This window comes from Thamnophis elegans, chromosome 16 (assembly GCF_009769535.1).
Source record: "Thamnophis elegans isolate rThaEle1 chromosome 16, rThaEle1.pri, whole genome shotgun sequence".
Lineage (NCBI taxonomy): Eukaryota > Metazoa > Chordata > Lepidosauria > Squamata > Colubridae > Thamnophis > Thamnophis elegans.
In genome coordinates this window covers 29,128,832-29,152,283 of record NC_045556.1, presented here as the reverse complement: position 1 = coordinate 29,152,283, position 23,452 = coordinate 29,128,832, and the positions used below count along the sequence as shown (strand labels likewise).

At 48.1% G+C, this 23,452-nt stretch overlaps 1 protein-coding gene across 3 annotated transcripts in view; it reads right to left on the bottom strand.

The window, feature by feature from the left end:
* The window catches only part of DENND1A (DENN domain containing 1A), a 257,523-nt gene extending 234,590 nt beyond the window's left edge, over positions 1 to 22,933 (bottom strand). For 2 of the 3 annotated variants that reach the window (XM_032232685.1, XM_032232686.1), the window contains exons 1-2: positions 22,671 to 22,861; positions 1,658 to 1,722 (exon numbers count right to left, since the gene is read on the bottom strand). In XM_032232685.1, coding sequence (XP_032088576.1) covers positions 1,658 to 1,722; positions 22,671 to 22,687 — 82 coding nt within the window. In that variant the 5' untranslated portion in view covers positions 22,688 to 22,861. Of the gene's footprint in view, positions 1 to 1,657; positions 1,723 to 22,670 lie in introns of all 3 variants that reach the window. The other variant, XM_032232687.1, reaches the window with a different exon arrangement.
* Positions 22,934 to 23,452: the final 519 nt, after the last annotated feature.

The following is a 23,452-nucleotide window of genomic DNA, read 5'->3' as shown; positions in this document are numbered from 1 at the left end:
TTAAAGCACGATTTAAAGCACGATTTAAAGCATATTGTAAATCACAATTTAAATCACTAGTAAAAAAAGGCTTGATTTAAATCGACTCGATTTAAATCGTAATTTTTAAAAAGCAGCTGTCATCCCCATCCTGCAGCCACTTCTCCTCTGGTCCGCTGTTGACTCACCGACAATCTCAATATTGCAGAATCTACAGCCTCATATGCTACGTAGCTAAGCTCCGTTTCATACTGAGCAAACTAAATTATGAATGCATCTTAAATAGAAAACTAGATAGATTTTTACTCCAAATTATTAATGTATCATAAATAGAAAGCTATCTTTAGATAGAGTTTTACCCCAAAAGCATTTTATTAAAATAAATTTGACAAAAATCTAAAAAATCCAATTTAATTTTTTTAAAAAATCTGATTTTTTTTTTGACATATTTAAAAAAAAATGGCAACTGTTATACAACTTGCTTCCTATCCTCTTGGGATCATGTAAGACTTTTCATCTTGTTTCATCCTGTTGCAGCACCTAGATAGCCACCTGGTTTTTATTTGGGGAGGTGCAGTCCCTGACCTACATCCATTCAAAGTTACGACGGGGCTGGAAAAAGTGACTGAGGACTGATCCTTGCAATGAGTAAAGGACCACTGCAGTGTCTACCTGACTAAAGTCAGATAATCAAAATTCAGGGGCTTGGCAAATTGGTATTTATTGATGACAGTTGCAACATCCTGAGTTCAGCATTTGCCCTCTTTTTGGGGGGGGGGGGGGTTCGACAAAGTCGACAGGAATTCACTTAATAAGCACTGAATTCACCACAACCATAGCAAAGGAAGGTTGTAAAATCAGGCATGACCCATTCATCCTCACTCAAAATATCTGTCTTCCTCACTGGGGCTAAGCCAGGAGACAGCCACCTGCAGCTCCGGAGCCTCCTGTGGCTCTTTCATCGTTCTGCTGCAGCTCCCTGTTGTCAATCGGCTCCACAGTTGATAGGGCTTTCGGTTGAGACAGGTAGAGGAAAAAGGACACTGTGCTAGGAGGAGACTCTATGGTGGGGGGAACCGGACTTCTTGTCAGCAGAGGAAAAAGGACGCCGCACTAGGAGGAGTCTCTATGATGGGGGAACTGGATTTCCGGTCAGCAGAAGGAAAAAGGGCACCACGCTAGGAGGAGACTCTATGGTGGGGGAACCGGACTTCTGGTCAGCAGAGGGAAAAGGACGCTGTGCTAGGAGGAGACTCTATGGTGGGGGGAACCGGACCTTGTCAGCAGAGGAAAAAGGACACTGTGCTAGGAGGAGACTCTATGGTGGGGGAACTGGATTTCCGGTCAGCAGAAGGAAAAAGGGCACTTGGCTAGGAGGAGACTCTATGGTGGGGGAACCGGACTTCCGGTCAGCTCCAGAATTGAATGGGGGGGCTTCCAGTTAGGACCTTTGTGGCTCTTTGAGTGTTTAAGGTTGCTGACCCCTGGGCTAAGCAAAGTTCATTCCACACTGGCCCGTCCAGACATGCGGGACTACAACTCCCATGCTAGGAAGCAGAGGTACCAGGTGAGTCTATGTAGGAATTATTCTGCTGAAAGGGCCCCTGTGGAAGCCTTCTACCTCCTCCTCTGCTCCAACAAAACCCCTTAAAAAAATAATTCAACCAAGGGAAATTACCTGTGCCGGCCGCCAAAGGACAGGTGGCCTCCACGTAGACTTCAAAGGTGGTCTCCGGGTTTTGCCTAAAAGAGAACAAAAGGGGGATTCTTTCAGAAGGATTGCTTGGATACGGGTTCTCTTGAAATCATGCCAATGGAAAGAGAAATTGATTTAAATTAGGGGCCGTGAGACCAACTTCTGTGTTGGAGTTCCAAATAGCATCCAAAAGTAAATCAAGAGTCCAAGGCAAAGTATTGCTCAAAGTTCCAATTGATGAAGAGAGCCATGTTGGCACATCTAGGAAAACCCGAATCTGAAAGCTTCCCAATTTTCCCCACCCAGTTGGAAGTTCAAGATCTTGCCCCCCCCCCACACCCATAAGCCCATCCCATGGTCCAATCTCCCACTGCCACGCTGGCAGCTTCCACCCATCCAGTTCCAGTCAGGTGCAGAGATGCAAAGACAAAGGATGACCTTGGCTTTCTAGAAAGAATGTTGTTATGGCTACATAGTATCTAACCCCTCCCATTTTCCCACAATAGAAAAGGCATAGTAGAATAATAGAAAATGTGACAGGCCAAAGATCCAAAAGGAATATGGCTGCAGGCCTGGCACCCATAATGCAATGCATGCACCACCACCACCACCACCACCCGCACTCCATGTCCACCCCACGCATGCGCCCTGCCCCCCACCCCCACCCATTTTTGGCATCTAGGTTGGTGCAGGATACCCTGCAGGCCCAAAACATGGCTGAGAATTTACAGCGGAAGCTGGTGAGAGTTTTGCCTCCTTTTGGGGGGGGGACAGACGGATAAAGGGATCCTGAGTGATCTTTAAGATTCTGGTCTTTGTCTCTCCAAACCCATAAGCCAGCGATGATGAACCTTTTCGGCACCGAGTGCCAAAAAGGTAGCGCAGAAAAGTCATGTGTGGGACGCTCAGCGAAGCAGCACTCCGGAAAAGCTGAACTTATGGGTTCTAGCGCGCATACGCACCCAACCATCAGCTTGCCAGCAAGCATGCACATGCTGGTTTATCGGCACTGCCACGCGCACAAAGGGGGTCACACTCCACAAAAGCCAAATGTCCGGGTTCTGGCACGCATGCGCACCCAACCATCAGTTGGCCCTTGCACATGTGGAGGCCAGTTTTGGCCACTGCGATGCACATGAAGGACAGCTGATGATCATATGCGCATGCACACCAGAAACCCAGAAGACAAACAGGCAAGGTTGCACATGCCGGGAGACATGGCTTCGCCTGCCACTTTGGGCAAGTGTGCCATAGGTTTGCCATCATGGCCATAAGATCAACCCCAGGGCCAGGTCTCTGAGCTTCAATCAATCAACTAACCAACCATCTTTCTTCCTTCCTTCCTTCCTTTCCTTCCTTTCCCCTCCACCTTTCCTTCCTCCTTTCCTTCCTACTTTTCTTACTTTCCTTCCTTCCCTCTTTCCTTCCTTCCTTCTTTCCCTTCCTCCCTCCCTTTCCTTCCTTCCCTTCCTTTCCTTTCCTCTCCTTCCTTCCTTCCTTCCTTCCTCCTTCCTACCTTCCTTACTTTCCTCCTTCCCCCTCTCTTCCTTTCCTTCCTCTCTTCTTTCCTTCCTTTCCTTCCCTCCCTCCCTCCATTTCCTTCCTTTCCCTTCCTTCTTTCCTTCTCCTTTCCTTCCTTCCTTCCCTCCCTTTCCTTCCTTCCCTCCCTCCCTTTCCTTCCTTCCCTCCCTCCCTTTCCTTCCTTCCCTCCCTCCCTTTCCTTCCTACCTTCCTTCCTTTCCTCTTTCCCCCCTCTCTTCCTTTCCTTCTTTCCTTCCTTCTTTCCTTCCTTCCTTCCTCCCTCCTGTCCCTCTTCCATCCCTTCCTTTTTCCAAAAAGCTGTGGGGAGTCCCTCCAAAGAAGTTCCCTGACCAACCAAAGCTTTCCTTCCCAACCACTGCCCCAATCAGTCCACTCTTTGACCAGGCAGTATTCAACCCCAGCTTGGCCCACCTAGATCAATGTTTTCTCAACCTCAGCAATGGTGGTGCGTTGCAGGCGGTACGCCCCGAACTGGGGCGTACCGGTGCCTGCCGGGAGCACCGGATACCATTCTGGTATGGAGTGCCCACCCACCAACCTTAACTATATTCGAGCTCTTTAGCACTTCCGTGCACGGAGCATACAGTGCCTGCGCAATGCTCTACTGAGCAGCTGGAGTGTCGTGGAGGCATCGCAAAGCATCGCAGGAGGTAAGGATGTGCGCGTTCATGTGGTGGACACTGGGCCCCGTTGCACTGTACCGGTTGCACCGGGATCCAGAACCGACCACTGCTCAGCAGCTATAAAATGCATGGACTTCAACTAAAAAAATTCTGCAACCCGTGAAAGTGGGTAAAATGGGAAACAGCCTGAGGTTTTTGTTAGGTAAGCTCCCCGTTGGGAGAGCGAGTGTGTTCAGAGAAGCGTTGTGAGAGTTGTATTGGAGAACACACAAACCAGCATACAGAGACACTGCAGTTTAAATAGGCTTTTACTTTCGTGGAAATAGAGATATCAGAGCCCATCAAACAGTCCAAGTCATACACGGATAAGACAATCAGTCATCAATGTCTTTCAGTTAAGGGATAAGCCAAATAATATAGTCCATAATCATACAAACAGTCTGGTACTCAAAAATTTGCTAGCAGTTGCAAAACTTACAATAGCTCATGGCACTTTCTAACAGCCAGCTTCCAAAACACTCAGATCAGATCAGTCCAGCATCTAACAAACAGAGAGCTAACAGTCATTCTGGCTCCCTCTTATGGCCGATTGAGGAAAACAGCAACCAATCACATTCTACAGTATGATTTAAAGAAACAGGTATAGCATTGTTACATGATTTATATATTGCTAACCCAACCATTAGATTATATTCCTAACATTCTCCCCTTTGGGTAGGACAATATATAAATCTTACAATCTATTTCTCGCAACGTTTATGCTTTAAATTACCTTGGGCCTTAGTAAAATGATCTGCGATGTTATCTTCAGACATACAATACTCCAGTGAAACTAATTTACCATTCACACTTTGCCGGACATTTAAATATCTTATTTCTAACTTCTAACTTTCTAACGGGGAGCTTACCTAACAGTTTTCATTGGAGTAAAATAGACTAATAGATGAAACAGTGAATGATAACTTGGATTAACTTTGAAGGGGCAATTAATGATACCGTAGATGTATTAAAAAGGAAATGAGGGTAAAATGGAATATATGGAAAGAGAACAATAGAGCTGAAATTTGAACAGAATTATGGTGCAAAATGGATTATGTACATGGGAAGACCTAAAAAGGAAAAACACCAGACAACACTTTGTTTGTAAATACATTATATTGCCAAAAGTATTCACTCACCCATCCAAATAATCAAAATCAGGTGTTCCAATCACTTCCATGGCCACAAGTGTATAAAATATACCTAGGCATGCAGACTGTTTTTTCAAACATTTGGGAAGGAATGGGTCGCTCTCAGGAGTTCAGTGAATTCCAGCGTGGAACTGTGATAGGATGCCACCTGTGCAACAAATCCAGTCGTGACATTTCCTCGCTCCTAAATATCCCACAGTCAACTGTCAGCTGTATTATAAGAACGTGGAAGGGTTTGGGAACGACAGCAACCCAGCCACGAAGTGCTAGGCCACGTAAATTCCTCACCAATGCGCTTCTGGAAGAATGGTCAGAAATCCCCATAAACCCACTCCTGAACCTTGTGGACAGCCTTCCCAGAAGAGCTGAAGCTGTTATAGCTGCAAAGGGTGGACCGACATCATATTGAACCCTATGGATTAGGAATGGGAGGTCACTTACAGTAAGTTCATAGGCAAGTAAAGGCAGGGGAGTGAATACTTTTGGCAATAAGAGTGTATGTATGTGTAATTAATAAAATAAAATAAAAACTTGATTTTTTTTAAAAAAAAAAAACTCCCAGAATTCTGCAGCCTGCCAGAATTCTGGGAGTTGAAGTCCTGACCACTTAAAGTCACCAAGGTTGAGCAACAGAAGTTTCATGAATTTGTTCTAGTCCTCTAGAGCAGAGATGGGATTCAGCCAGTTCGGATCAGTTTGGGCGAAGCGGATGCTAATTTTGCACCCAGTTTGCCGAACCAGTTATTGCAAGGACCCTGCCCACCCTGCCTCTCCCAGGAGCTTCCACGCGGCCCGTTCATCATGCCAGATAAGCACAGGGCCTGCGCGGAGGCTCTGGGAGGACAAAAAATGGTCCTACCAGAAGTTCTGGAAGTCTGGACGGTTTCCAGCTTCCAGAGGGCCTCCATAGCCTGGGGGAGGCTGTTTTCGCCCTCTCGGAGGCTCAAGGAAAGCCTTCGGGCAAAAACGCCCTTCCCTGCTGTGAGTAGGCTGAGTAGGCCACGCCCCCATGGCCACGCCCACCCAGCAACTGGGCAGAGAACCAGTGGCTAAAATTTTTCAATACCTCCTCTGCTCTGGGGCCAACCCTTGATTGGACGCGGATTTGATATAAGGCCGGGGGGAAAAGCACACTCTTTTTAATGCAGTAAATACGTTGGGCTCTTGCAAACACATTAGGTCAGTGTTTCTCAACCTTGGTCACTTGAAGATGTCTGGACTTCAATTCCCAGAATTCCCCAGCCAGCGAATGCTGGCTGGGGAATTCTGGGAGTTGAAGTCCAGACATCTTCAAGTGGCCAAGGTTGAGAAACACTGCATTAGGTTCTTATCGCTCACCCAACCAGCACAATTTTTTTTTTTTGATAAAGCACTTTGAAATCTCAGGAAGAAACAGAGAGATGCCCGAATCCAGGCCATGCCTCGGGACAACTCGATTCTAAAAAAAATCGCCAGGAATGTCTCCATGGGGATCCCCATCATCTCAAACCTGTCTGCTTGGAAGGACAGAGGGATTGAAAACAACGGTATACAAGACTCAGCGCAGCCCCCCCAAAACTCGGTTAACCTCCAGGAGGCATTAAATCAAAGGCAGAAATTGCCCTCCAAAAAGCTGAATTAGTCATTAGCCATTTTGAGCAGAGAATCGACAGCCCAGGGGTCAAAACGATGACACCCGGCTGTTGGAAAATTTATCCTTCAGGGAGGGCATTTTTTCTGGAAATCCCAAGTCCAACTGGAGGGAGGGGGGAATAAAACCTTTGCAAACAATCGCAGTCTTGAAGGAAGGAAACAGACAGAAGCAAGAAACGAGGCTGCTGGTGGTGCAGGCACGTTCGTTCGCCCGTCCCACGCCCCCCCTTCTCTTCTAAGCCCAAGAGTTGACGATTAATTATTGCCACACATTATTTAACAGTAGCTATAATTAAACCAAGGCAGCTTTTCAACACCTGCTGGAGAAGTTTTAAAAATGGGCCCACAGTGCACGAGTCCTGTTTTCATTTCAGCTAAATGCAGGCGCTTTAATAGTATTTTATTTTCCCAGGCTGCTGCCGAAGACGCACCAAATGGGGCTTGCGTCTTCGGGATCGCAGCAACGGTGACAAGCAGGGCACGGAATCAGAATCCGAACAGAGCTGGAAGGTACCTTGGAGGTCTTCTAGTCCAGCCCTCTGCTCAAGCAGGAGATCCTGTACTATTTCAGACAGGTGGCTGTCCAGTCTCTTCTTAAAAACCTCCAGTGATGGAGCTCCCACAACTTATGGTGGCAAGCTGTTAATCGCCCTCTCTGCTAGGAAGTTTCTCCTTCATTCCAGATTGCTTCTCTTCTTGGTTACCATATTTTTTGGACTATAAGACGCACCAAGATTTTGAAGAGGTAATTTTAAAAAAAAAAATGTTTTTGCACTCTGCATGCCTCGTTTTTTGGGAAAAACAGGGCATGCAGAGAGTTTGACAGGCCTGGAAAGTACTCATGGGGAGCAAAAACAAGCAAAAAACAGCCCGTTTTTTGTGAAAACAGGCCCGTTTTTTACAAAAACCAGGGCATCCATAGGCTTTGGAAGGCTTGTAGGGTGCTCCTAGGGGCTGGGGGAAGCAAAAACGAGCAAAAAAAACAGCCAATTTTTTGTGAAAACAGGCCCGTTTTTTGCAAAAGCCAGGGCATCCATAGGCTTTGGGAGGCTTGTAGAGAGGTCCTAGGGGTTGGGGGGCAAAAATGAGCAAAAAAACAGCCCATTTGTCACTCGCTTTTGATCTCCTCAGTCCCCAGGAGCACTTTGTGTGCCTCCCAAACCCTCTGCACATCCATTTTTCTGAAGGGGGAGTGTATAAGATGCACCCAGATTTTCATCCTCTTTTTTCGGGGGGAAAGGTGTGTCTTATACTCCAGAAAATACGGTTTTCATCCACTCTTTCTTGTCTTCTGGTGCTTTGTAGAATAGGTTGACCCCCCCTCTTCTTTGTCGCAGCCCCTCAAATACTAGAATACTGCTATCATGCCCCCCCACCAGTCCTTCTTTTCTCTAGACTGGCCGTACCCAAATCCTGCAAACGTTCTTCCTGTGTTTTAGTCTCCAGGCCTTTAATCCTCTTAGTTGCTCTTCTTTGCACTTTTTTTTCAAAGTCTCAACATCTTTCTTTTTGTAATGTGGTGACCAAAACTGGATGCAGTATTCTAGTTGTGGCCTTACTAAGGTTTTATAAAGCGGTACTAATACTTAAGATAATCGGGGCAAACACTTGCCGAGATGCTGAAGCCATGAACAGCTGACGGAGACAGAGAGTGGCTCGTAAGGTGCTAGTCGTCACTTATAAAGCCCTTCATGGTATTGGACCTGGGTACTTGAGAGACCACCTGCTGCCAATTACCTCCAACAGACCGATTAGATCCCACAGATTAGGCCTCCTCCGAATTCCATCTACCGGCCAATGCCGACTGGCGACCACCCGGAGGTGGGCCTTCTCTGTGGCTGCTCCGGCCCTCTGGAACGAGCTCCCCGTGGAGATTCGGACCCTCACCACCCCGCTCGAATGGTGTGGCTGTTGATTGTTTTTTAAATTGTGGTATTGTTTGTCCATGTCTTTTTCCCTACTTGTATCCCCTACCCTCCCCCCCCCCCCGACTTGGGTTGTGAGCCGCCATGAGTCCCTTCTGGGAAAAGGGCGGCATAGAAATATAATAAATTCAAATTCAAATTCATTGGCTGTGGAGGACACCGGGGAAGGCACAGCAGGGGAGAGGTAGAACAAGGGAGAGGGGGTTCAGATGAAGACCAAGGCCCACCCCCTCCTCATCTTAGGACACGCAGGGAAGAAAGGAGAAGAGGGCAATGTGGGTTGCGTGGCTTATGAGGGAGGAAAGGGCATCCAATTCCCTTCACAAGGCACACCTGGAGAATGGAGTTTAAAGGAGAGGCAAATGGGAGGGGCAGCTGTCGGGAGCAAATGCTGAGTTCATCTGGGGTTAATGGAGTTCCTGGCATCCCCCCAACTGGTTCGATTTACTGCCGAGCTAATTCACTTCGGGAACTCCTTATCTTACTTGCTCTGCCTTGCGTTGTTGGATTTATAGTTGGAAGTTTTCTGCTTACAACATTTGGATTGGAGTATTTTTAGCCAGAGGCTGTTAAAAAGTTTGTGGAAGAGCGTTTCTCCAGGCCAGAAAGTTGAAAGGGACGTCGGGGCTCTTACCGGTTTTCTGGCTGTGTTGCCTTTGTGCCACATCCCGGGTCAACACACTCCAGTTTTTTGACCCACCAATAACCACAACTTTCTTAACTCCAAAGCAAAAGATGGCTTAGCCCCCTAGAGAGCCTGAAGGCTGAAAACAATATGGGGATTTGAAAGATAGGAGCAAATACAATCCAATTTAGCCCCCCCAAAAAGAATATAGAGGGTGTCCTTTACTTAAAGGTAATCCTCAACTGTTCTGACCGAGGCTTCCCAAAAGCATGAAGAAAACTCCTGGTGCTGACAAAAAAACCCTTTTATTAATTTACTATGAATTCTATTCATTTGCATCCAGCAAAGTCTTTCAAGGGAGGATTTATGGTCACAGACCTTATCTGGCTTGGAGAGCTGCCAGGCTGATCTCTGCAAAACATGACAAGGAGTCTCAGAGAATCACGAACCAATGAAGCGAACTAATTACCTCCTGCAAACTCCACTCCCCTTTCGCTCCTCTTTTATTTGATCTGGGAGGGGCCATTCATCGTCCACTTCTGGTCTTACTCCCAAGTCGGCCCCTGCTCTTTAGCTGTTCCCTTTGTCTGGCCACTCTGCGCATAAGCACACTGGGAACAGGCTCCAGCTGTTCTTCTGCCTCACTGATGTCTGACTCCAGAGGCAGATGATAACTGTCAGACGGCCCTGGCCCCCTCTCTGCTTCCGACACAGAGCCCTCATCCGAGCCTTCCCCAGACTCCAGGACTGGCCCATCTTCCTCCCCAACCTCTTCATTGTGAAAAATCTGTGCTGGCAGACCATAATATCAAGTTGTAATCTTTTGTTTAGTGACGACACTGACAGCAGTGATTTACGGCCACGTTTCACTTTTACGACCGCTGCAGCGTCCCCATGGTCATGCAATCCCAATTCGGATGCTTGACAACTGACTCACATTTATGACGGTCACAGTGCCCCGGCTTGTGTGATCCCCCTTTGCGACCTCCTGACCCGCAAAGACAGAGGGGAAAGCCAGGCTCAACATACAACCATGTTTTCACTTAACAACGGCAAGGGATTCCCTTATCCGCGGAGGCAAGGAAGGTCGTATAATGGGGCCAAGCTCACTGAACCACCGTCTCGCTTAGCAACAGAAATGGTTGGGCTCAACTGTGGTCACAAGACAAGGAATGCCTGCGTTTTTCCATGAACAAATCTCATTTTGTTTCGTTCTGAATTTAGACCTAAGCCATCCAGCTTAGGACGAACATCCGTACAAAAGTCCCTGGTCCATTTCACCCAACATTTCCAAAATTCTTGGTTTAGGTCAGAGGTCGTCAACCTTAAACACTCAAAGAGCCACAAAGGTCCTAACGGGAAGCCAACCTCCAATTCTGGAGCCAACCGGAAGTCCGGTTCCCCCACCATAGAGTCTCCTCCTCCTAGCGCAGCGTCCTTTTTCCTCTCCTCTGTCCTAACCAAAAGCCCTATCAATTGTGGAACCAGCTGGCGAGAGGGAGCCGTAGCAGGGGGATGAAAGAGCCACATGCAGCTCCGGAGCCGCAGGTTGCCTGCCCAAGATTTAGGTATACGCTAGTCTTCTTTTCAAAAGGGAGCCCCAGCAGAAAATGATAAGTTGCTTAAGGCTGAGCTGCGTGGCACGCCAGATTTAAATCCGCCTCCAACCTCCATCTCGATATATTCCAAGCCGTCGGATGCTATCATTCTCCTGCAAACCTGTTTGTTTTCATAAGTGCTCAATTTTTTTTTTTTTTTTTAAACGGCTTTCAAAAGCTAGACTCAGAGACACAAAAAAAACTATATTCTCATCTTTGGGAAGCTAACACTTCAGCGGAGAATTTGTTAAGCTCTTCACAAGCATCTCACAATATTGAGGGTAGTGGTGGGAGGGAGGGAGGGAGGGAGGGAGGGGCTTCTGACGTATGGCAAATGCATAACGCACTACTAAGTGTACTTGTTGTTTGGGGGCCAAAAAAAAAATACAAGCTAATTCCAGATGGCTCCTTTGGGCTTTGCAGCTTGAAGATGGCTTTTGGAGACTTTACGGGAATTCTCAAGTTCCCCTTCTCCTTCGGCCTTGAAATGTCAAGTAGCCCTCAATGTGTCAGGAAACCCAGGCAGTTCAAATCAATATATTTATTGCACCTTGAGCTCTCTACAAGAATCTGAACCACTAACAGTCAAGGTAAATCAGGAAACCCAGGCAGTTCAAATAAATATATTTATTGCATGCTTGCACTCTCTACAAGAATCAGAACCACTAACCGTCAGGGGAAATCAGGAAATCCAGGCAGTTCAAATAAATATATTTATTGCACGCTTGAGCTCTCTACAAGAATCTGAACCACTAACAGTCTGGGGAAATCAGGAAATCCAGGCAGTTCAAATAAATATATTTATTGCACGCTTGTGCTCTCTACAAGAATCTGAACCACTAACAGTCAAGGGAAATTGGCAGTAAATCAGGAAATCCAGGCAGTTCAAATAAATATATTTATTGCATGCTTACGTTCTCTACAAGAATCTGAATCACTAACAGTCAAGGGGAAATTGGTGGTAGATAAAGAGTCCAAGGTAGGCTGTACTTAAGATCTCTTGTGGGCACGAAAGGACTCGAGACTGATAACGCGTTTGACCCTTCCTTCAGGCTCAGCCTGGTCATCTCCTACATAAGGTTTCTCCATTAGACCTATATCAGGTGTGTCAAACTCAAGGCCTGAGAGCCAGGTCCAGCCCGCAAGGTGCTCAGATCTGGCCCGTGGGGCACACTGGAAACAGCAAAAGACTGGCAAAAATGGAGCTCAGAAACTCATACACCTTGGGAATTGAGGGCATTTACCACCAGAAAGTCCAGGCAAGAGTTCTGCAAGGAGTTTAACTGAAACAATAGTCCTTATCAGCTCCTTATGACAAATGTAAGGTGTGAGTGAGCTCCCAGCCGGGAGGCTGCAAATTAAGTCAGTTAAAACAGAGAAATAGACAGACCTTAGTTCTGGCAAGGCAGTCTTTGTCACACAAAAGACAATGAGCAAAATCTTCAGAAATACGAACTGTTGTCTCCTACGACAACCACTCCCCTTTCCTCCTATTTATTCCCCAGCCAGGGAGGGGCCAGCCAGAGTCCACGTTTGTTTTGCTTCCCGAGCCAGCTCCTTGTCCACTGTTGTTCACCTCTCCTATCTGCTCAGTGCATAGGCGCATCTGGAACAGGCCCCAGATGTTCCTCCTCCCCACTCATTTCCACCTCCAAAGGCAGCCGCCTCTCCGGTTGGAAATGCCAGACGGCCCTGGCTGTATCTCTGCGTCCGATGCTGAGCATCCATCAGAGCTTTCCCCAGGCCCCAGAATTGGCCCCAAGTTCTTCCCCAACCGCCTCATCGCCCGGGTCTGCCGCCAGCTCCTCTCTGCAGATGGCGGGCCACAACACTCCCCTTCTGGCCTAAATGGCAGCTTTCTTGACCTAGAATTCTGGTGATTCTATGATCCCCAAGAAACAGAGATCTCTTTTCCCTTCCATCCAGCCTTGAAGGGTTCAAAGCAACCCCCTTTCACCCTTCTTCAATGCCTCCCTCCGTTTCTCCGCGCTGAAAATCCAACGCCTTTGACCGCCAAAACAAGCGTTAGGTGTGGAATTTCCGACTGGCGTTTATTTTCCAGGATCAACAACATTCTGGCCCCCATCTCCTAGCAATTTCACATCTTAAAAGGATACGAAAGCATCCACTCCTGTTGTCAGGTTTCCAAGCTGCTCCCCTGGTCTCCACAAGGGAAGAATTCACACTCATTTTGTTGCTAAACAACCTTCTGGCTTGATTATCACCCAGGCAATATTTGACATTATCACCTCAGGCTGAAAGTTGGCTTTGTTCACCGAAATGCAACCACCAGACTAAAAAGTGGAAGAGGGGGAAAATAATAATAAGCAGATAATAAATTAAAGAGTAAGGATCCTTTAAAACTTTGTCGAAAAGGAAGGTCTTCATTACCCGGAGAGTAATAATGCGGATATGGCAAGCAGGAAGGAAGGAGCAAAGAAAGGGCAGGGCAGGGCAAGGGAGGGCAGGAGGAAATTTAACTTTCTTAAGGCGAGTTTCACAGGAAGAGATTTTCTGCATGGGTAGTGAGAAAGGGATTTGCCAGGCCCTGTTTATTTCCCAAATAATATTTTGAGCTTGCATGCCCTCCCTTGGCCACAGATGGTGTACTTCTGACCGGTTTTTTTTTAAAACTGGCAGAATCAAAGTGTTTTAGCGAAAACCTGCAAAATCTTCACTTCACCCATTCTCATCCCCCAATTTGGCAAAGCTTCTATTCTGCAGGATTATACCTGTAGGAAGAGGGAAGAGGAGGAGATGGAGACAGAGATGGAGAAGGAAAAGATAAAGGAGGGAGAGGAGGGGGTGGAGCAGAGGGGAGGGGGAGGAAAAGGAGGAGGAGGAAGAGGGAGGAGAAGGAGAAAAAGCGGGTGAGGAGAGGAAAAAGGAAAAGAAGGAAGAAGAGGAGGAAGAAGAAGAAGCAGAAGAAGAGGGGGAAGAACAAGAAGGATGAGGAAGAGGAAGAAGAGGGGGAGGAGTAAAAGAGATTATGTTGAAGAAGGAAAGAGAAGTAGGTGGAAGAAGGGGAGGGGGAGGAAAAGAAAAAGAGGAGGAAGAGGAGGAGGATAAGAAGAAGAGGAGGAGGAGGATAAGAAGAAGAGGGGGTGGAGGACGAAAAGAAAAAGAAGGAAGAAGAAGAGGAGGAGGAGGAGAGGAAGAAGCAGAAGAAGAGGGGGAAGAAAGAGAAGGATGAGGAGGGAGGAGTGTAAGAGATTATGTTGAAGAAGGAAAGAGAAGGAGTAGGTGGAAGAAGGGGGAGGGGGAGGAAAAGAAAAAGAAGAGGAGGAAGAGGAGGAGGAGAAGGAAGGAGAAGAAGGATAAGTAGAAGAGGGTGTGAAAGAGGAAAAGAAAAAGAAAGAAGAAGAAGGAGGGAAATGAAGATGATGAAGAAGAAGGAGTGGGGAAGGAGGAGGGAGAAGGAGGAGGAGGAAGAAAAGAAAAAGAAGGAAGAAGAGGAGGAGGAGGAAGAGGAGAAAGGAGGAGGAGTAGAAGAATAAGAAGAGGAGGAGGGGAGGAGAAGGAAGAAAAGAAAAAGAAGGAAGAAGAGGAGGAGGAGGAGGAGGAGAAAGGGGGAGGAGGAGGAAAAAGGGGGAGGAGGAGGAGAAAAAGAAGAAGAGGAGGAGGCGGAAGAGGCGGACTCTATGTCAAAGTTGACAAGACAAACAATAAGCACTCCGTGAAAATTCTGCACCCCAAGAAATCTGAGACCAAAGGAAAAACAGCAGGTCAACAAGGGGAAAAGTCACCCGCCCAATCAGAAATGAGATTTTAGCTGACCAAAGTTTTTCAACAGTTACCCCTTGAAAGTTCACAAATATTTGCCTGCAAACATTCTCCCCGCGGGAAGCCAAAAGCCGCAGCTGATGTCAACCAGGAACAGCCGTGTTCGCAGAAAGTCTCCGGCACAGATCCTGCCAGCCCTGTGATTCAGCCACACCAAGCCATGAAAACAGGATCTCGAAACTAAAACTATCTTTCCCAGGAACCCATTTCTGGCCCTCACTTAGCAGTCCTCCAAGCCGTGTGTGTGTGTGTGTGTGTGTGTGTGTGCGCGCGTGTTTGGATAAATGAAATAAATTAATATAAAGGCCACAGGGGCAGGGTGGATAAAAATCAAGGTTTTTTTTAATCAAAAAAAAATCTAACTTTTTAAAATTTAAATCGATTTTTTTTATTTAAATCGGATTTTTTTTAAAATCACATTTATTCCAATAAAATGCTTTTGGAGTTTAAAAAAAACCTACCTAAAGGTAGTTTTCTATTTAAGATGCATTCATAATTTTAGTTTATTCAGCATGAAATGGAGTTTAGTTATGTAGCATGAGGCTGTATTTTCTGCAATATTTACGTTTTTTGCTACATTCATTCAAGGAATCCAAGCTCTGCAATTTGAAATAACATGCCTGGCAGTGAGATACATTCACACAATTTCACAGTTAACCATGAGATAAATCATAAAACGAAGTTCAGGAATATTCCTTTATTCCATTGTTTTGCACATCTATGTACACTACAAACTGTATGATGGTGGGAAGAGAAATGCATCTGAACCAACAGGCTCCAGGTGAGAAGGGGACAAGGCAAGAAGCATAAATGGAAGTGAAACCTTCTAAGCAGCTTATAAATATAATATTAAAGAGCACCTGTCACTTCAGATCCATCATGACAGCCCCTGTTAGTGGGCATCCACTCACCTGTTGCCAGCCACATCGCTCACCTTGTTGTGTCCCTGCCGTATCACCAGCCGTCCCGTTAAAGTGAATGGGACTGTTGGTGAGTCAACAGAGGGCCAGAGGAGGAGCCACTGCGGGACAGACATGACAGTTTCTCTTTAAAAGTTATGATTTAAATCGAGTTGATTGAAATCAAGCCTTTTTAATAGTGAATTAAATTGACTTGATTTAGATTGTGATTTAAATTGTCTTGATTTAAATTGTGATTTAAATTGACTTGATTTACATCGTGATTTAAACCGACTTGATTTGCATCATGATTTAAAGCAACTTGATTTCAATCGACTTGATTTAAATCATGATTTCAATTCACTTGATTTAAATCGTGATTTAAATGGACTTGATTTGAATCGTGATTTCAATCAACTTGATTGAAATCGAGATTTAAACCGACTTGATTTACACCGTGATTTAAACCGACTTGATTTAAATCATGATTTCAATTGACTTGATTTACATCGTGATTTAAACCAGCTTGATTTACATCGTGATTTAAACCGACTTGATTTACATCATGATTTAAACCGACTTGATTTAAATCATGATTTAAACCGACTTGATTTAAATTGTGATTTAAAGGTTCCGGCTCCTTAAATCCCCAGTTCTTGGTTGATGCTTCCGTGAGAACGAAAAGCAGGATAATCCCTCCAACCCAGTGGTTCTCAACCTGTGGGTCGGGACCCCTTTGGGGGTCGAACGATCCTTTCACAGGGGTCACCTAAGGCCATCGGAAAACACATATTTTCGATTGTCTTAGGAACCGAGACACCAGTTTTATGGTTGGGGGTCACCACAACATGAGGAACTGTATTAAAGGGTCGCAGCATTGGGAAAGTTGAGAACCACGGCTCCAACCAATCAATCTTTCTCACTGAGATATTTTGAGAACTTGCTACCAACTTCAAAATTGCTAAGCAACCGATTCCTATCAGATTCCGGATAAATGTGTATATTGTACTCCAGGCAGCCTGACAGCAGGAAAGAAAATAAGACAGTAACACCTTTCACAACTAGCTGGCTGATTTTCAAGTAGAATTCCAAAACGCGCAAGGAAAAAATGTACATCCCTGACTCATATTGATTGCTTGTTAATTTCCCCAATCTTGAAAACGATTGATCACAATTAATGGCAGGCCAATTATCTGAATAAAGCAAAGCTTGCTGTAGTCCCACTCATTGCGCTGAAGATCTCACAAAGGGGTTACAATCCATTGGACACATAGGATAAAACACTATATTTTAAAAATAAAAATAGACTGTTCTTTAAAAGCCTGGCATAATTGTCAGTTGTCTTAGCAGAGCAGTAGACAATTTTCTGTTGTCTTACGGCAATCACTGCAACAGGAAAAAAAGTGTGTCTAGTCAAGGCTACGGTTTTCCCAGTTGCAATGGATGGCTGTGAAGGTTGGACCATAAGGAAGGCTGAGCACCAAAGAATGGAGGCCTTTGGACTCTGGTGCTGGAGAAGACTCCTGCATTGAGTCCCTTGGACTGCAAGGCCATCCAACCGGTCAGTCCTAGAGGAGATCAACCCTGACTGCTCTTTAGAAGGCCAGATCCTGAAGAGGAAACGCAAAGATTTTGGCCACCTGATGAGAAGGAAGAAGGACTCCCTGGAGAAGAGCCTCATGCTGGGAACGACGGAGGGCAAAAGAAGAAGAAGGGGACAGCAGAGAAAGAGATGGCTCGGTAGTGTCACCGAAGCAGCCGGCGTGAGCTTAAATGGACTCCAGAGGATGGTAGAGGACAGCAAGGCCTGGAGGAACATTGTCCATGGAGTTGCGATGAGTCGGACACGACTTCCCGACTAACTCCACCACACAATAGAAATGCAAAGGTTTTTTATATGGGACAACAGGACCCAGCTAAATGATGATTGCAAAATTCCACGCATCGCAATAAAATGATAAAAAGTAAACAATATTGGTGCCCCATGCAAGAGGGAGGACACATCAGGAAGCCACAAGTCACAAGGCTCTATCACCACCACCACCCCGCCTTTACAGATCTAGTATTATGGGATGGCGCCGATTGGGGAAAGCCGTTGACTACTCAAGCACTGGGGCCCAGCAACATCTGTCTATCAGGAAGGACGTTAGGAAGCACTACATAGCTAAAGGTTCCCCTCACACATATGTGCTAGTCGTTCCCGACTCTAGGCGGCAGTGATCATCTCTGTTTCAAAGCCAAAGAGCCAGCGCTGTCCGAAGACATCTCCGGGGTCATGTGACTGGCATGATTCAACGCCAAAGGCATTGAATCCCTTCCCACCAAAGGTGGTTCCTATTTTCCTACTCGCATTTTTGACGTGCTTTCGAACTGCTAGGTTGGCAGAAGCTGGGACAAGGAACGGGAGCTCTCTCTGTTACGCGGCGCTAGGGATTCGAACTGCTGAGCTGCCGACTTTTCTGATCGACAAGCTCAGTGTCTCAGCCACTGAGCCACTGCGTCCCTACCTATCGGGACCTTAGGAAGCACTCAATAGGTGGGGCAATCTTGACTTCTGGCTGAAAGGGCCCCAACAATCACGGAGGACGATGCTATTTCTGCAAGTTCCTCAAAGCAAGCTGTACCGTCCACAACTCCCAAACAGTCTTCAAGGGCAGATCCATCAAGAGGTATTTTACAGCAGTCTAACCACAAAAGTAGCAGGAAAGCCTCATCTGCAGTTCCCAACCTCCTGAAGTCTCCAATGGGAGAAATTAATCTGGAACAATTCCTCATCTTAAAACTGTTCTTTTAGTACAACGTAACAATGGCACGGGGGGGGGTGGTTAAGCGACACAACCCTTTTTCACACCTTTGCAGCATCCCCATGATCGTACGATCAAAATTCACGCCCTTGGCAACGGGATCCCTACTTACGACCTCTGCTGTGGTCCAAAAGGTCATGGGATCAAAATTCGGAAGCCTGGAAACTAGCATGTATTTATGACAGTTCCAACGTCCCTGGCAGCTCTCCAAGCCAGATAAGTTCTGTGACTGTAAATCCTCCCTTGAAAGACTTTGCTGGATGTGAATGAGCAGAATTCACAGCAAATTAATAATAGGGTTTTTTTTTTAAATAGCAATAGCAGTAGACTTATATACCGCTTCATAGGGCTTTCAGCCCTCTCTAAGCGGTTTACAGAGAGTCAGCATATTGCCCCCAACAATCCGGGTCCTCATTTTACCCACCTCGGAAGGATGGAAGGCTGAGTCAACCCTAAGCCGGTGAGATTTGAACCGCTGAACTGCTGATCTAGCAGTAGCCTGCAGTGCTGCATTTAACCATTGCGCCACCTCGGATAGATAAAAAGTTTGCCTGGATAAAAAGTTTGTGTCAGGCTCTTGGGAAGCCTCAATCAGAACACAATCCATTTTGACAAGTAAAAGCCATGGCATAGCCAGAATCCCTTAACAACTGCGTTACTACCTGATGATCCACGTAACAACAGTGGCAAGAAAGGTCGTAAAATGGGGCAAAACTCGTTCAACAAATGCTTCACTGAACAACAGAAATTTGGGGCTGAAATGTGGTCATAAGTCAAGGACTAGCTGTATTAGCTGTATTTAACCTTGGCAGAATTCAGCTACTGGCTAAGCCAAGGAACTGAATTTTACGATTCAACATTTACATCCACCAGACTAAACAAGGATTAAAAAACAGGCTCCTAGCAAAACATTTACAAGAAACCTGTCAGATTTTGTTGCATAAAAATCAAATCCAGAAAGCACAGACAGATAACTGATTCAGCTGGATTCATTTATATGCATAAGAATAGATTAATAAATGTACAATACCAACAGGTGATTCTTCCAAGTAAACACAAGACAGGAGAGTTACAGGCAAACACAAGCAGTTAGCTTCATTTCAGCAGACAGGCCCAGGCAGACTGCTAGTTTACTTCTCAGAGCAGCAGATTGCTTAAGTTTCTGTTTCAATTCCCTGCACAGAATCAGATCCGTTGAAGCTCCCATTGACTGACTTTGTTGCTATTGCCTATTCATTGGCTGTCCTTGTTCCCATGTGTCTCCCAGCCATGAATATTTTAACAAAACCAAGGTTCAAAAACAAAAAGTGGAAAGACACAATTGCCCCCAAAGGATATTTGTACAGAGATTTTCGCTGGGCTAACTTCTGTTCCAGGGGTGACAACCTGAGGTCTTTTCTGCACGAGAGAGAGAGTTTTTGCACAAATAGAAGGGGCACGAATCGAGGTGTCCACTCTTTGGAACAGAAGTTGCCTTCGGAGGTTGTGGGAGCTTCATCACTGGAGGATTTCAAGAAGAGACTGGACTGCCCTCTGTCAGAAATGGTGTAGGTTCTCCTGCTTGGGTAGCCTACAGGGTCCCTTCCAACCCACAAACACTAACCCCACCCCCATCTATCCATCTAATTATCTATCTATCCAGCTATCTATCTATCCATCAATCCATCTATTATCTATCTATCATCTATCCATCCATCCGTCTGTCTATTATCCATCCATTCTTCCATCCTTCCATCCATGTAATCTACCTGTCCATCCATCCATCCATCTAATCATCTATCTATCCATCCATCCATCTATTATCTATCTATCTATCTATCATCTATCCATCCGTCCATCCATCTCTCTATTATTCATCCTTCTATCCATCCATCCATCTATCTATCTCTTATCATCTATCTATCTATCTATCTATCTATCTATCTATCTATCTATCTATATCTATTTATCTATCTATCTTCTTGTGCCCACTGTCCTCCAACACCTCCCAAACTTGCCTTGGGCTCCTTCCCTTCCCAAAATCCCCACCCACTCCACCCTATTCTGCCCCAAACAAAGCTGGGAGAATAACAGAATAAGAGAGTCGGAAGGGACCTTGGAGGTCTTCTAGTCCAACCCGCTGCTCAAACAGAAGCCTGTACCCTTCTGGACAAATGGGTGTCCAGTCTCCAAGATTGGAGCACCCGCAACTCCTGAAGGCAAACCAAGCCCCCAATTAAAGAAATCTCTCCTTAGTTCTAGATTGCTTCTCTCCTTGGTTAGTTTCCACCCATTGCTTCTTGTCCTGCCCTCAGGTGCTTTGGAGAAGAGGTTTGATCCCCTCCTCTTTAGGGCAGCCCCTCAAATACTGGAATATTGCTATCCTGTCTCCGCTGGTCCTTCCTTTCTCTAGACTGGCCATGCCCAGTTCCTGCATCTGTCTGCACTCTGAAAGGTGCTTTTTCCCCAAGAGGCAACTGGACTGATTTTTTTTCCTTTGGGAGGGGGAGGGGGAGGAGGGGGTAGAGGATAGGTGGGAAAAGGAAGAGTGGGGAGGAGGGTGTGGAGGAGGAAGAATGGGGAAGAGGTGGTACAGGGAAGCGGAGGCTGTGTGGAGGAATGGAGAGGAGGGGAAGGAAGAGTGGGCAGGAAGAGGAGGTGGGAAAGGGGGGGAGGAGAAGAGGGGGAGGAGGAAGAGGGGGAGGGGGAAAGAAGGAGGAGGGAGGGCGAAGAGGAGGTGGGGAAGGTGACGAAGAGAAGTGGGCTGGAGGAGGAAGAGTGAGGAGGAGGTGGGGGAAGGAGGAGGAGGAGGAAGAGGGGAGAAAGAGGAGATGGGGAAGAGGAGGAGGAAGAGTGGGGAGGAGGTGGGAGAAGAAGAGGAGGAGGAGGGATGGAGGAGGAAGAGGTGGAGGAGGGGGAAAGGGGAGGAAGAGTGGGGAGGAGGAAGAAGAGGAGGAGGAGGGTGGGGAGGAGGAAGAGGAGGAAGAAGAGTGGGGGGAAGGAGGAAGAGGAGGAGGAGAGGTGGGGAGGAGAAAGAGGAACAGGAGGAGGAGGAGGAGGAAGAGTGGGGAGGAGGTGGGGGGAAGAAGAGGAGGAGGAAGAGGAGGATGGGTGGAGAGTGAGGGGGGAGGAAGGGGGAGAAGGAGAAGGAAGAGGAGGGGTGGGGGTGGGGAGGAGGAGGAAGGAGAAGAGGAGGAGGAAGGGAGAGTGGGGAGGAGGTGGGGGGAAGAAGAGGAGGAGGAAGAGGAGGATGGGTGGGGAGTGAGGGGGGGAGGAAGGGGGAGAAGGAGAAGGAAGAGGAGGGGTGGGGGTGGGGAGGAGGAGGAAGGAGAAGAGGAGGAGGAAGGGGGAAGGAGAAGTGGGGAGGAGGAGGAAGTTTCCCTTCTCCTCCCAGAAGCTCCACGTTCTTTCCTGCCCTCTTTCCGGAGAGCCCAGCGCTGCCCTCTCTCGGAGCGCGCGGGCGGCGAGGCTTCTGCTCCGGCCCGACCCCCGCGCGCCCTCCGAAGAGCCCGGGCCGACTTCGCCTGCCTAGGGACGCCCCCACAAGGGAGCCAGGCGGGCGGCCACCGCCTCGCAAAGAACCCCACCCCCCCCCCAAGGAGGAAGGGGGGGGGTGGCACCTAGAGCCAGCAAACGGAGGCAGGGAGGACAACCAAGTCGCAGCCCACCCCCTGCCCCATCATCCCCAGTCAGGACGGCTGGGAAGGATGGGGGCTGCAGTCCAACCCTTTCCATCGTCCCAAGGAAGAGGCGGCTGGGGATGATGGGAGCTGCAGTCCTCTCCATCATCCCCAAAGAAGGCGGGGAATTATAGGAGGTGCATTCCAGCCCACCCAATTGGTCCCCAATCAGAGGCGGTTGGGAATGATGGGGGCTGCAGTCCAGTTCGTGCCCCATCGTCCCCAGTCAGGGCAGCTGGGGATGATAGGGGCTGCCGTCCACCCCTCTCCATCCTCCCAAGAGGCAACTGGGGATGATAGGGGGTGCAGTCAAGCCCTCTCCATCGCCCCCAGTTAGGGCAGCTGGGGATGATGGGGGTTGCAGTCCAGCTCTCTCCACCCCCCGTTAGGGCAGCTGGGAATGATGGGGGTTGCAGTCCAGCCCTCTCCATCGCCCCAAGTAAGAGGTGGCTGGGGATGATAGGGGATGATAGGGGGTGCAGTCAAGCCCTCTCCATCGCCCCCCAGTTAGGGCAGATGGGAATGATGGGGGCTGCAGTCCAGCCCTCTCCATCGCCCCAAGTAAGAGGCGACTGGGGATGATGGGGGGCTGCAATCCAGCCGGCCAGCAAAGCTCTAACGTGGGACAGGCTCTTCCCCACACAGCCCCTCCCCCTGCGCCCCCCCGCGCTCTCCTTGCCTGGCGCGCCCTCCCCCTTCCCCGCCCCACACTCACTTAATGCGGGACCCCATGGCGTCGGAGGGGCCCGCATGGACCCCGGGCGGACCGGCGGGCGGGGGTCCCGGCTGGAAGGAGCGGGGGTCGTCACTCCATGCCCGTCCGGAGGACTCCGAAACTGAGGCGCGACCCGCGGACGGACAAGGCGAGCGGGCAGCGGAGGACCGGAAGCGCGCGCGGGGACTGCTGGGAAACGTAGTCTCGCCGCCGGAAGGCTCCCCCCTCACACATACATACACCATCCAGAGGGTCGTTAAACCCCCGCCCCCTCCCCAATACACACACACAGACCCACACTCCGCCGCCCGCCGGCCCGAGCCAAAGAGCGAGCGTTCCCCTGAGCGCGTGCAGAATGCTCTCCACGCTCCGCCTGGCCTCCGCCTGGCCGCCTCTCAGCTGTTTAAGAACTACAACTCCCGGCGTCCCCAGCCCCCCGGGGGTCGACAGCTCGATGGGAATTTGCCGTCCGGGCGCGCGTGGAAGGGGCGAGGGGAAGGGAAAGTGGGGGCGCTAGGGACGCTGGGAAGTGTAGTCTGCAGCCCCCCGCCCACCCACTTCGGGGAGTGGGCGGCAGGTAGGGGACGATGAGCGTTGTAGTACAAGGGCTGCGGGACCGCTGCAACTCTTTCCAAAGCTACAATTGTATCGTCGGTTTTATATCCCAGTTTTATATTGTTTCCAGTTCTTCATGTAACAAGGCCGAGAAGGGGAAAAGGAGGACTTTTAAGTGGAGTGGCAACTCACCTACTTAACAACGGCAAGGGGTTCCCTTAGCCACG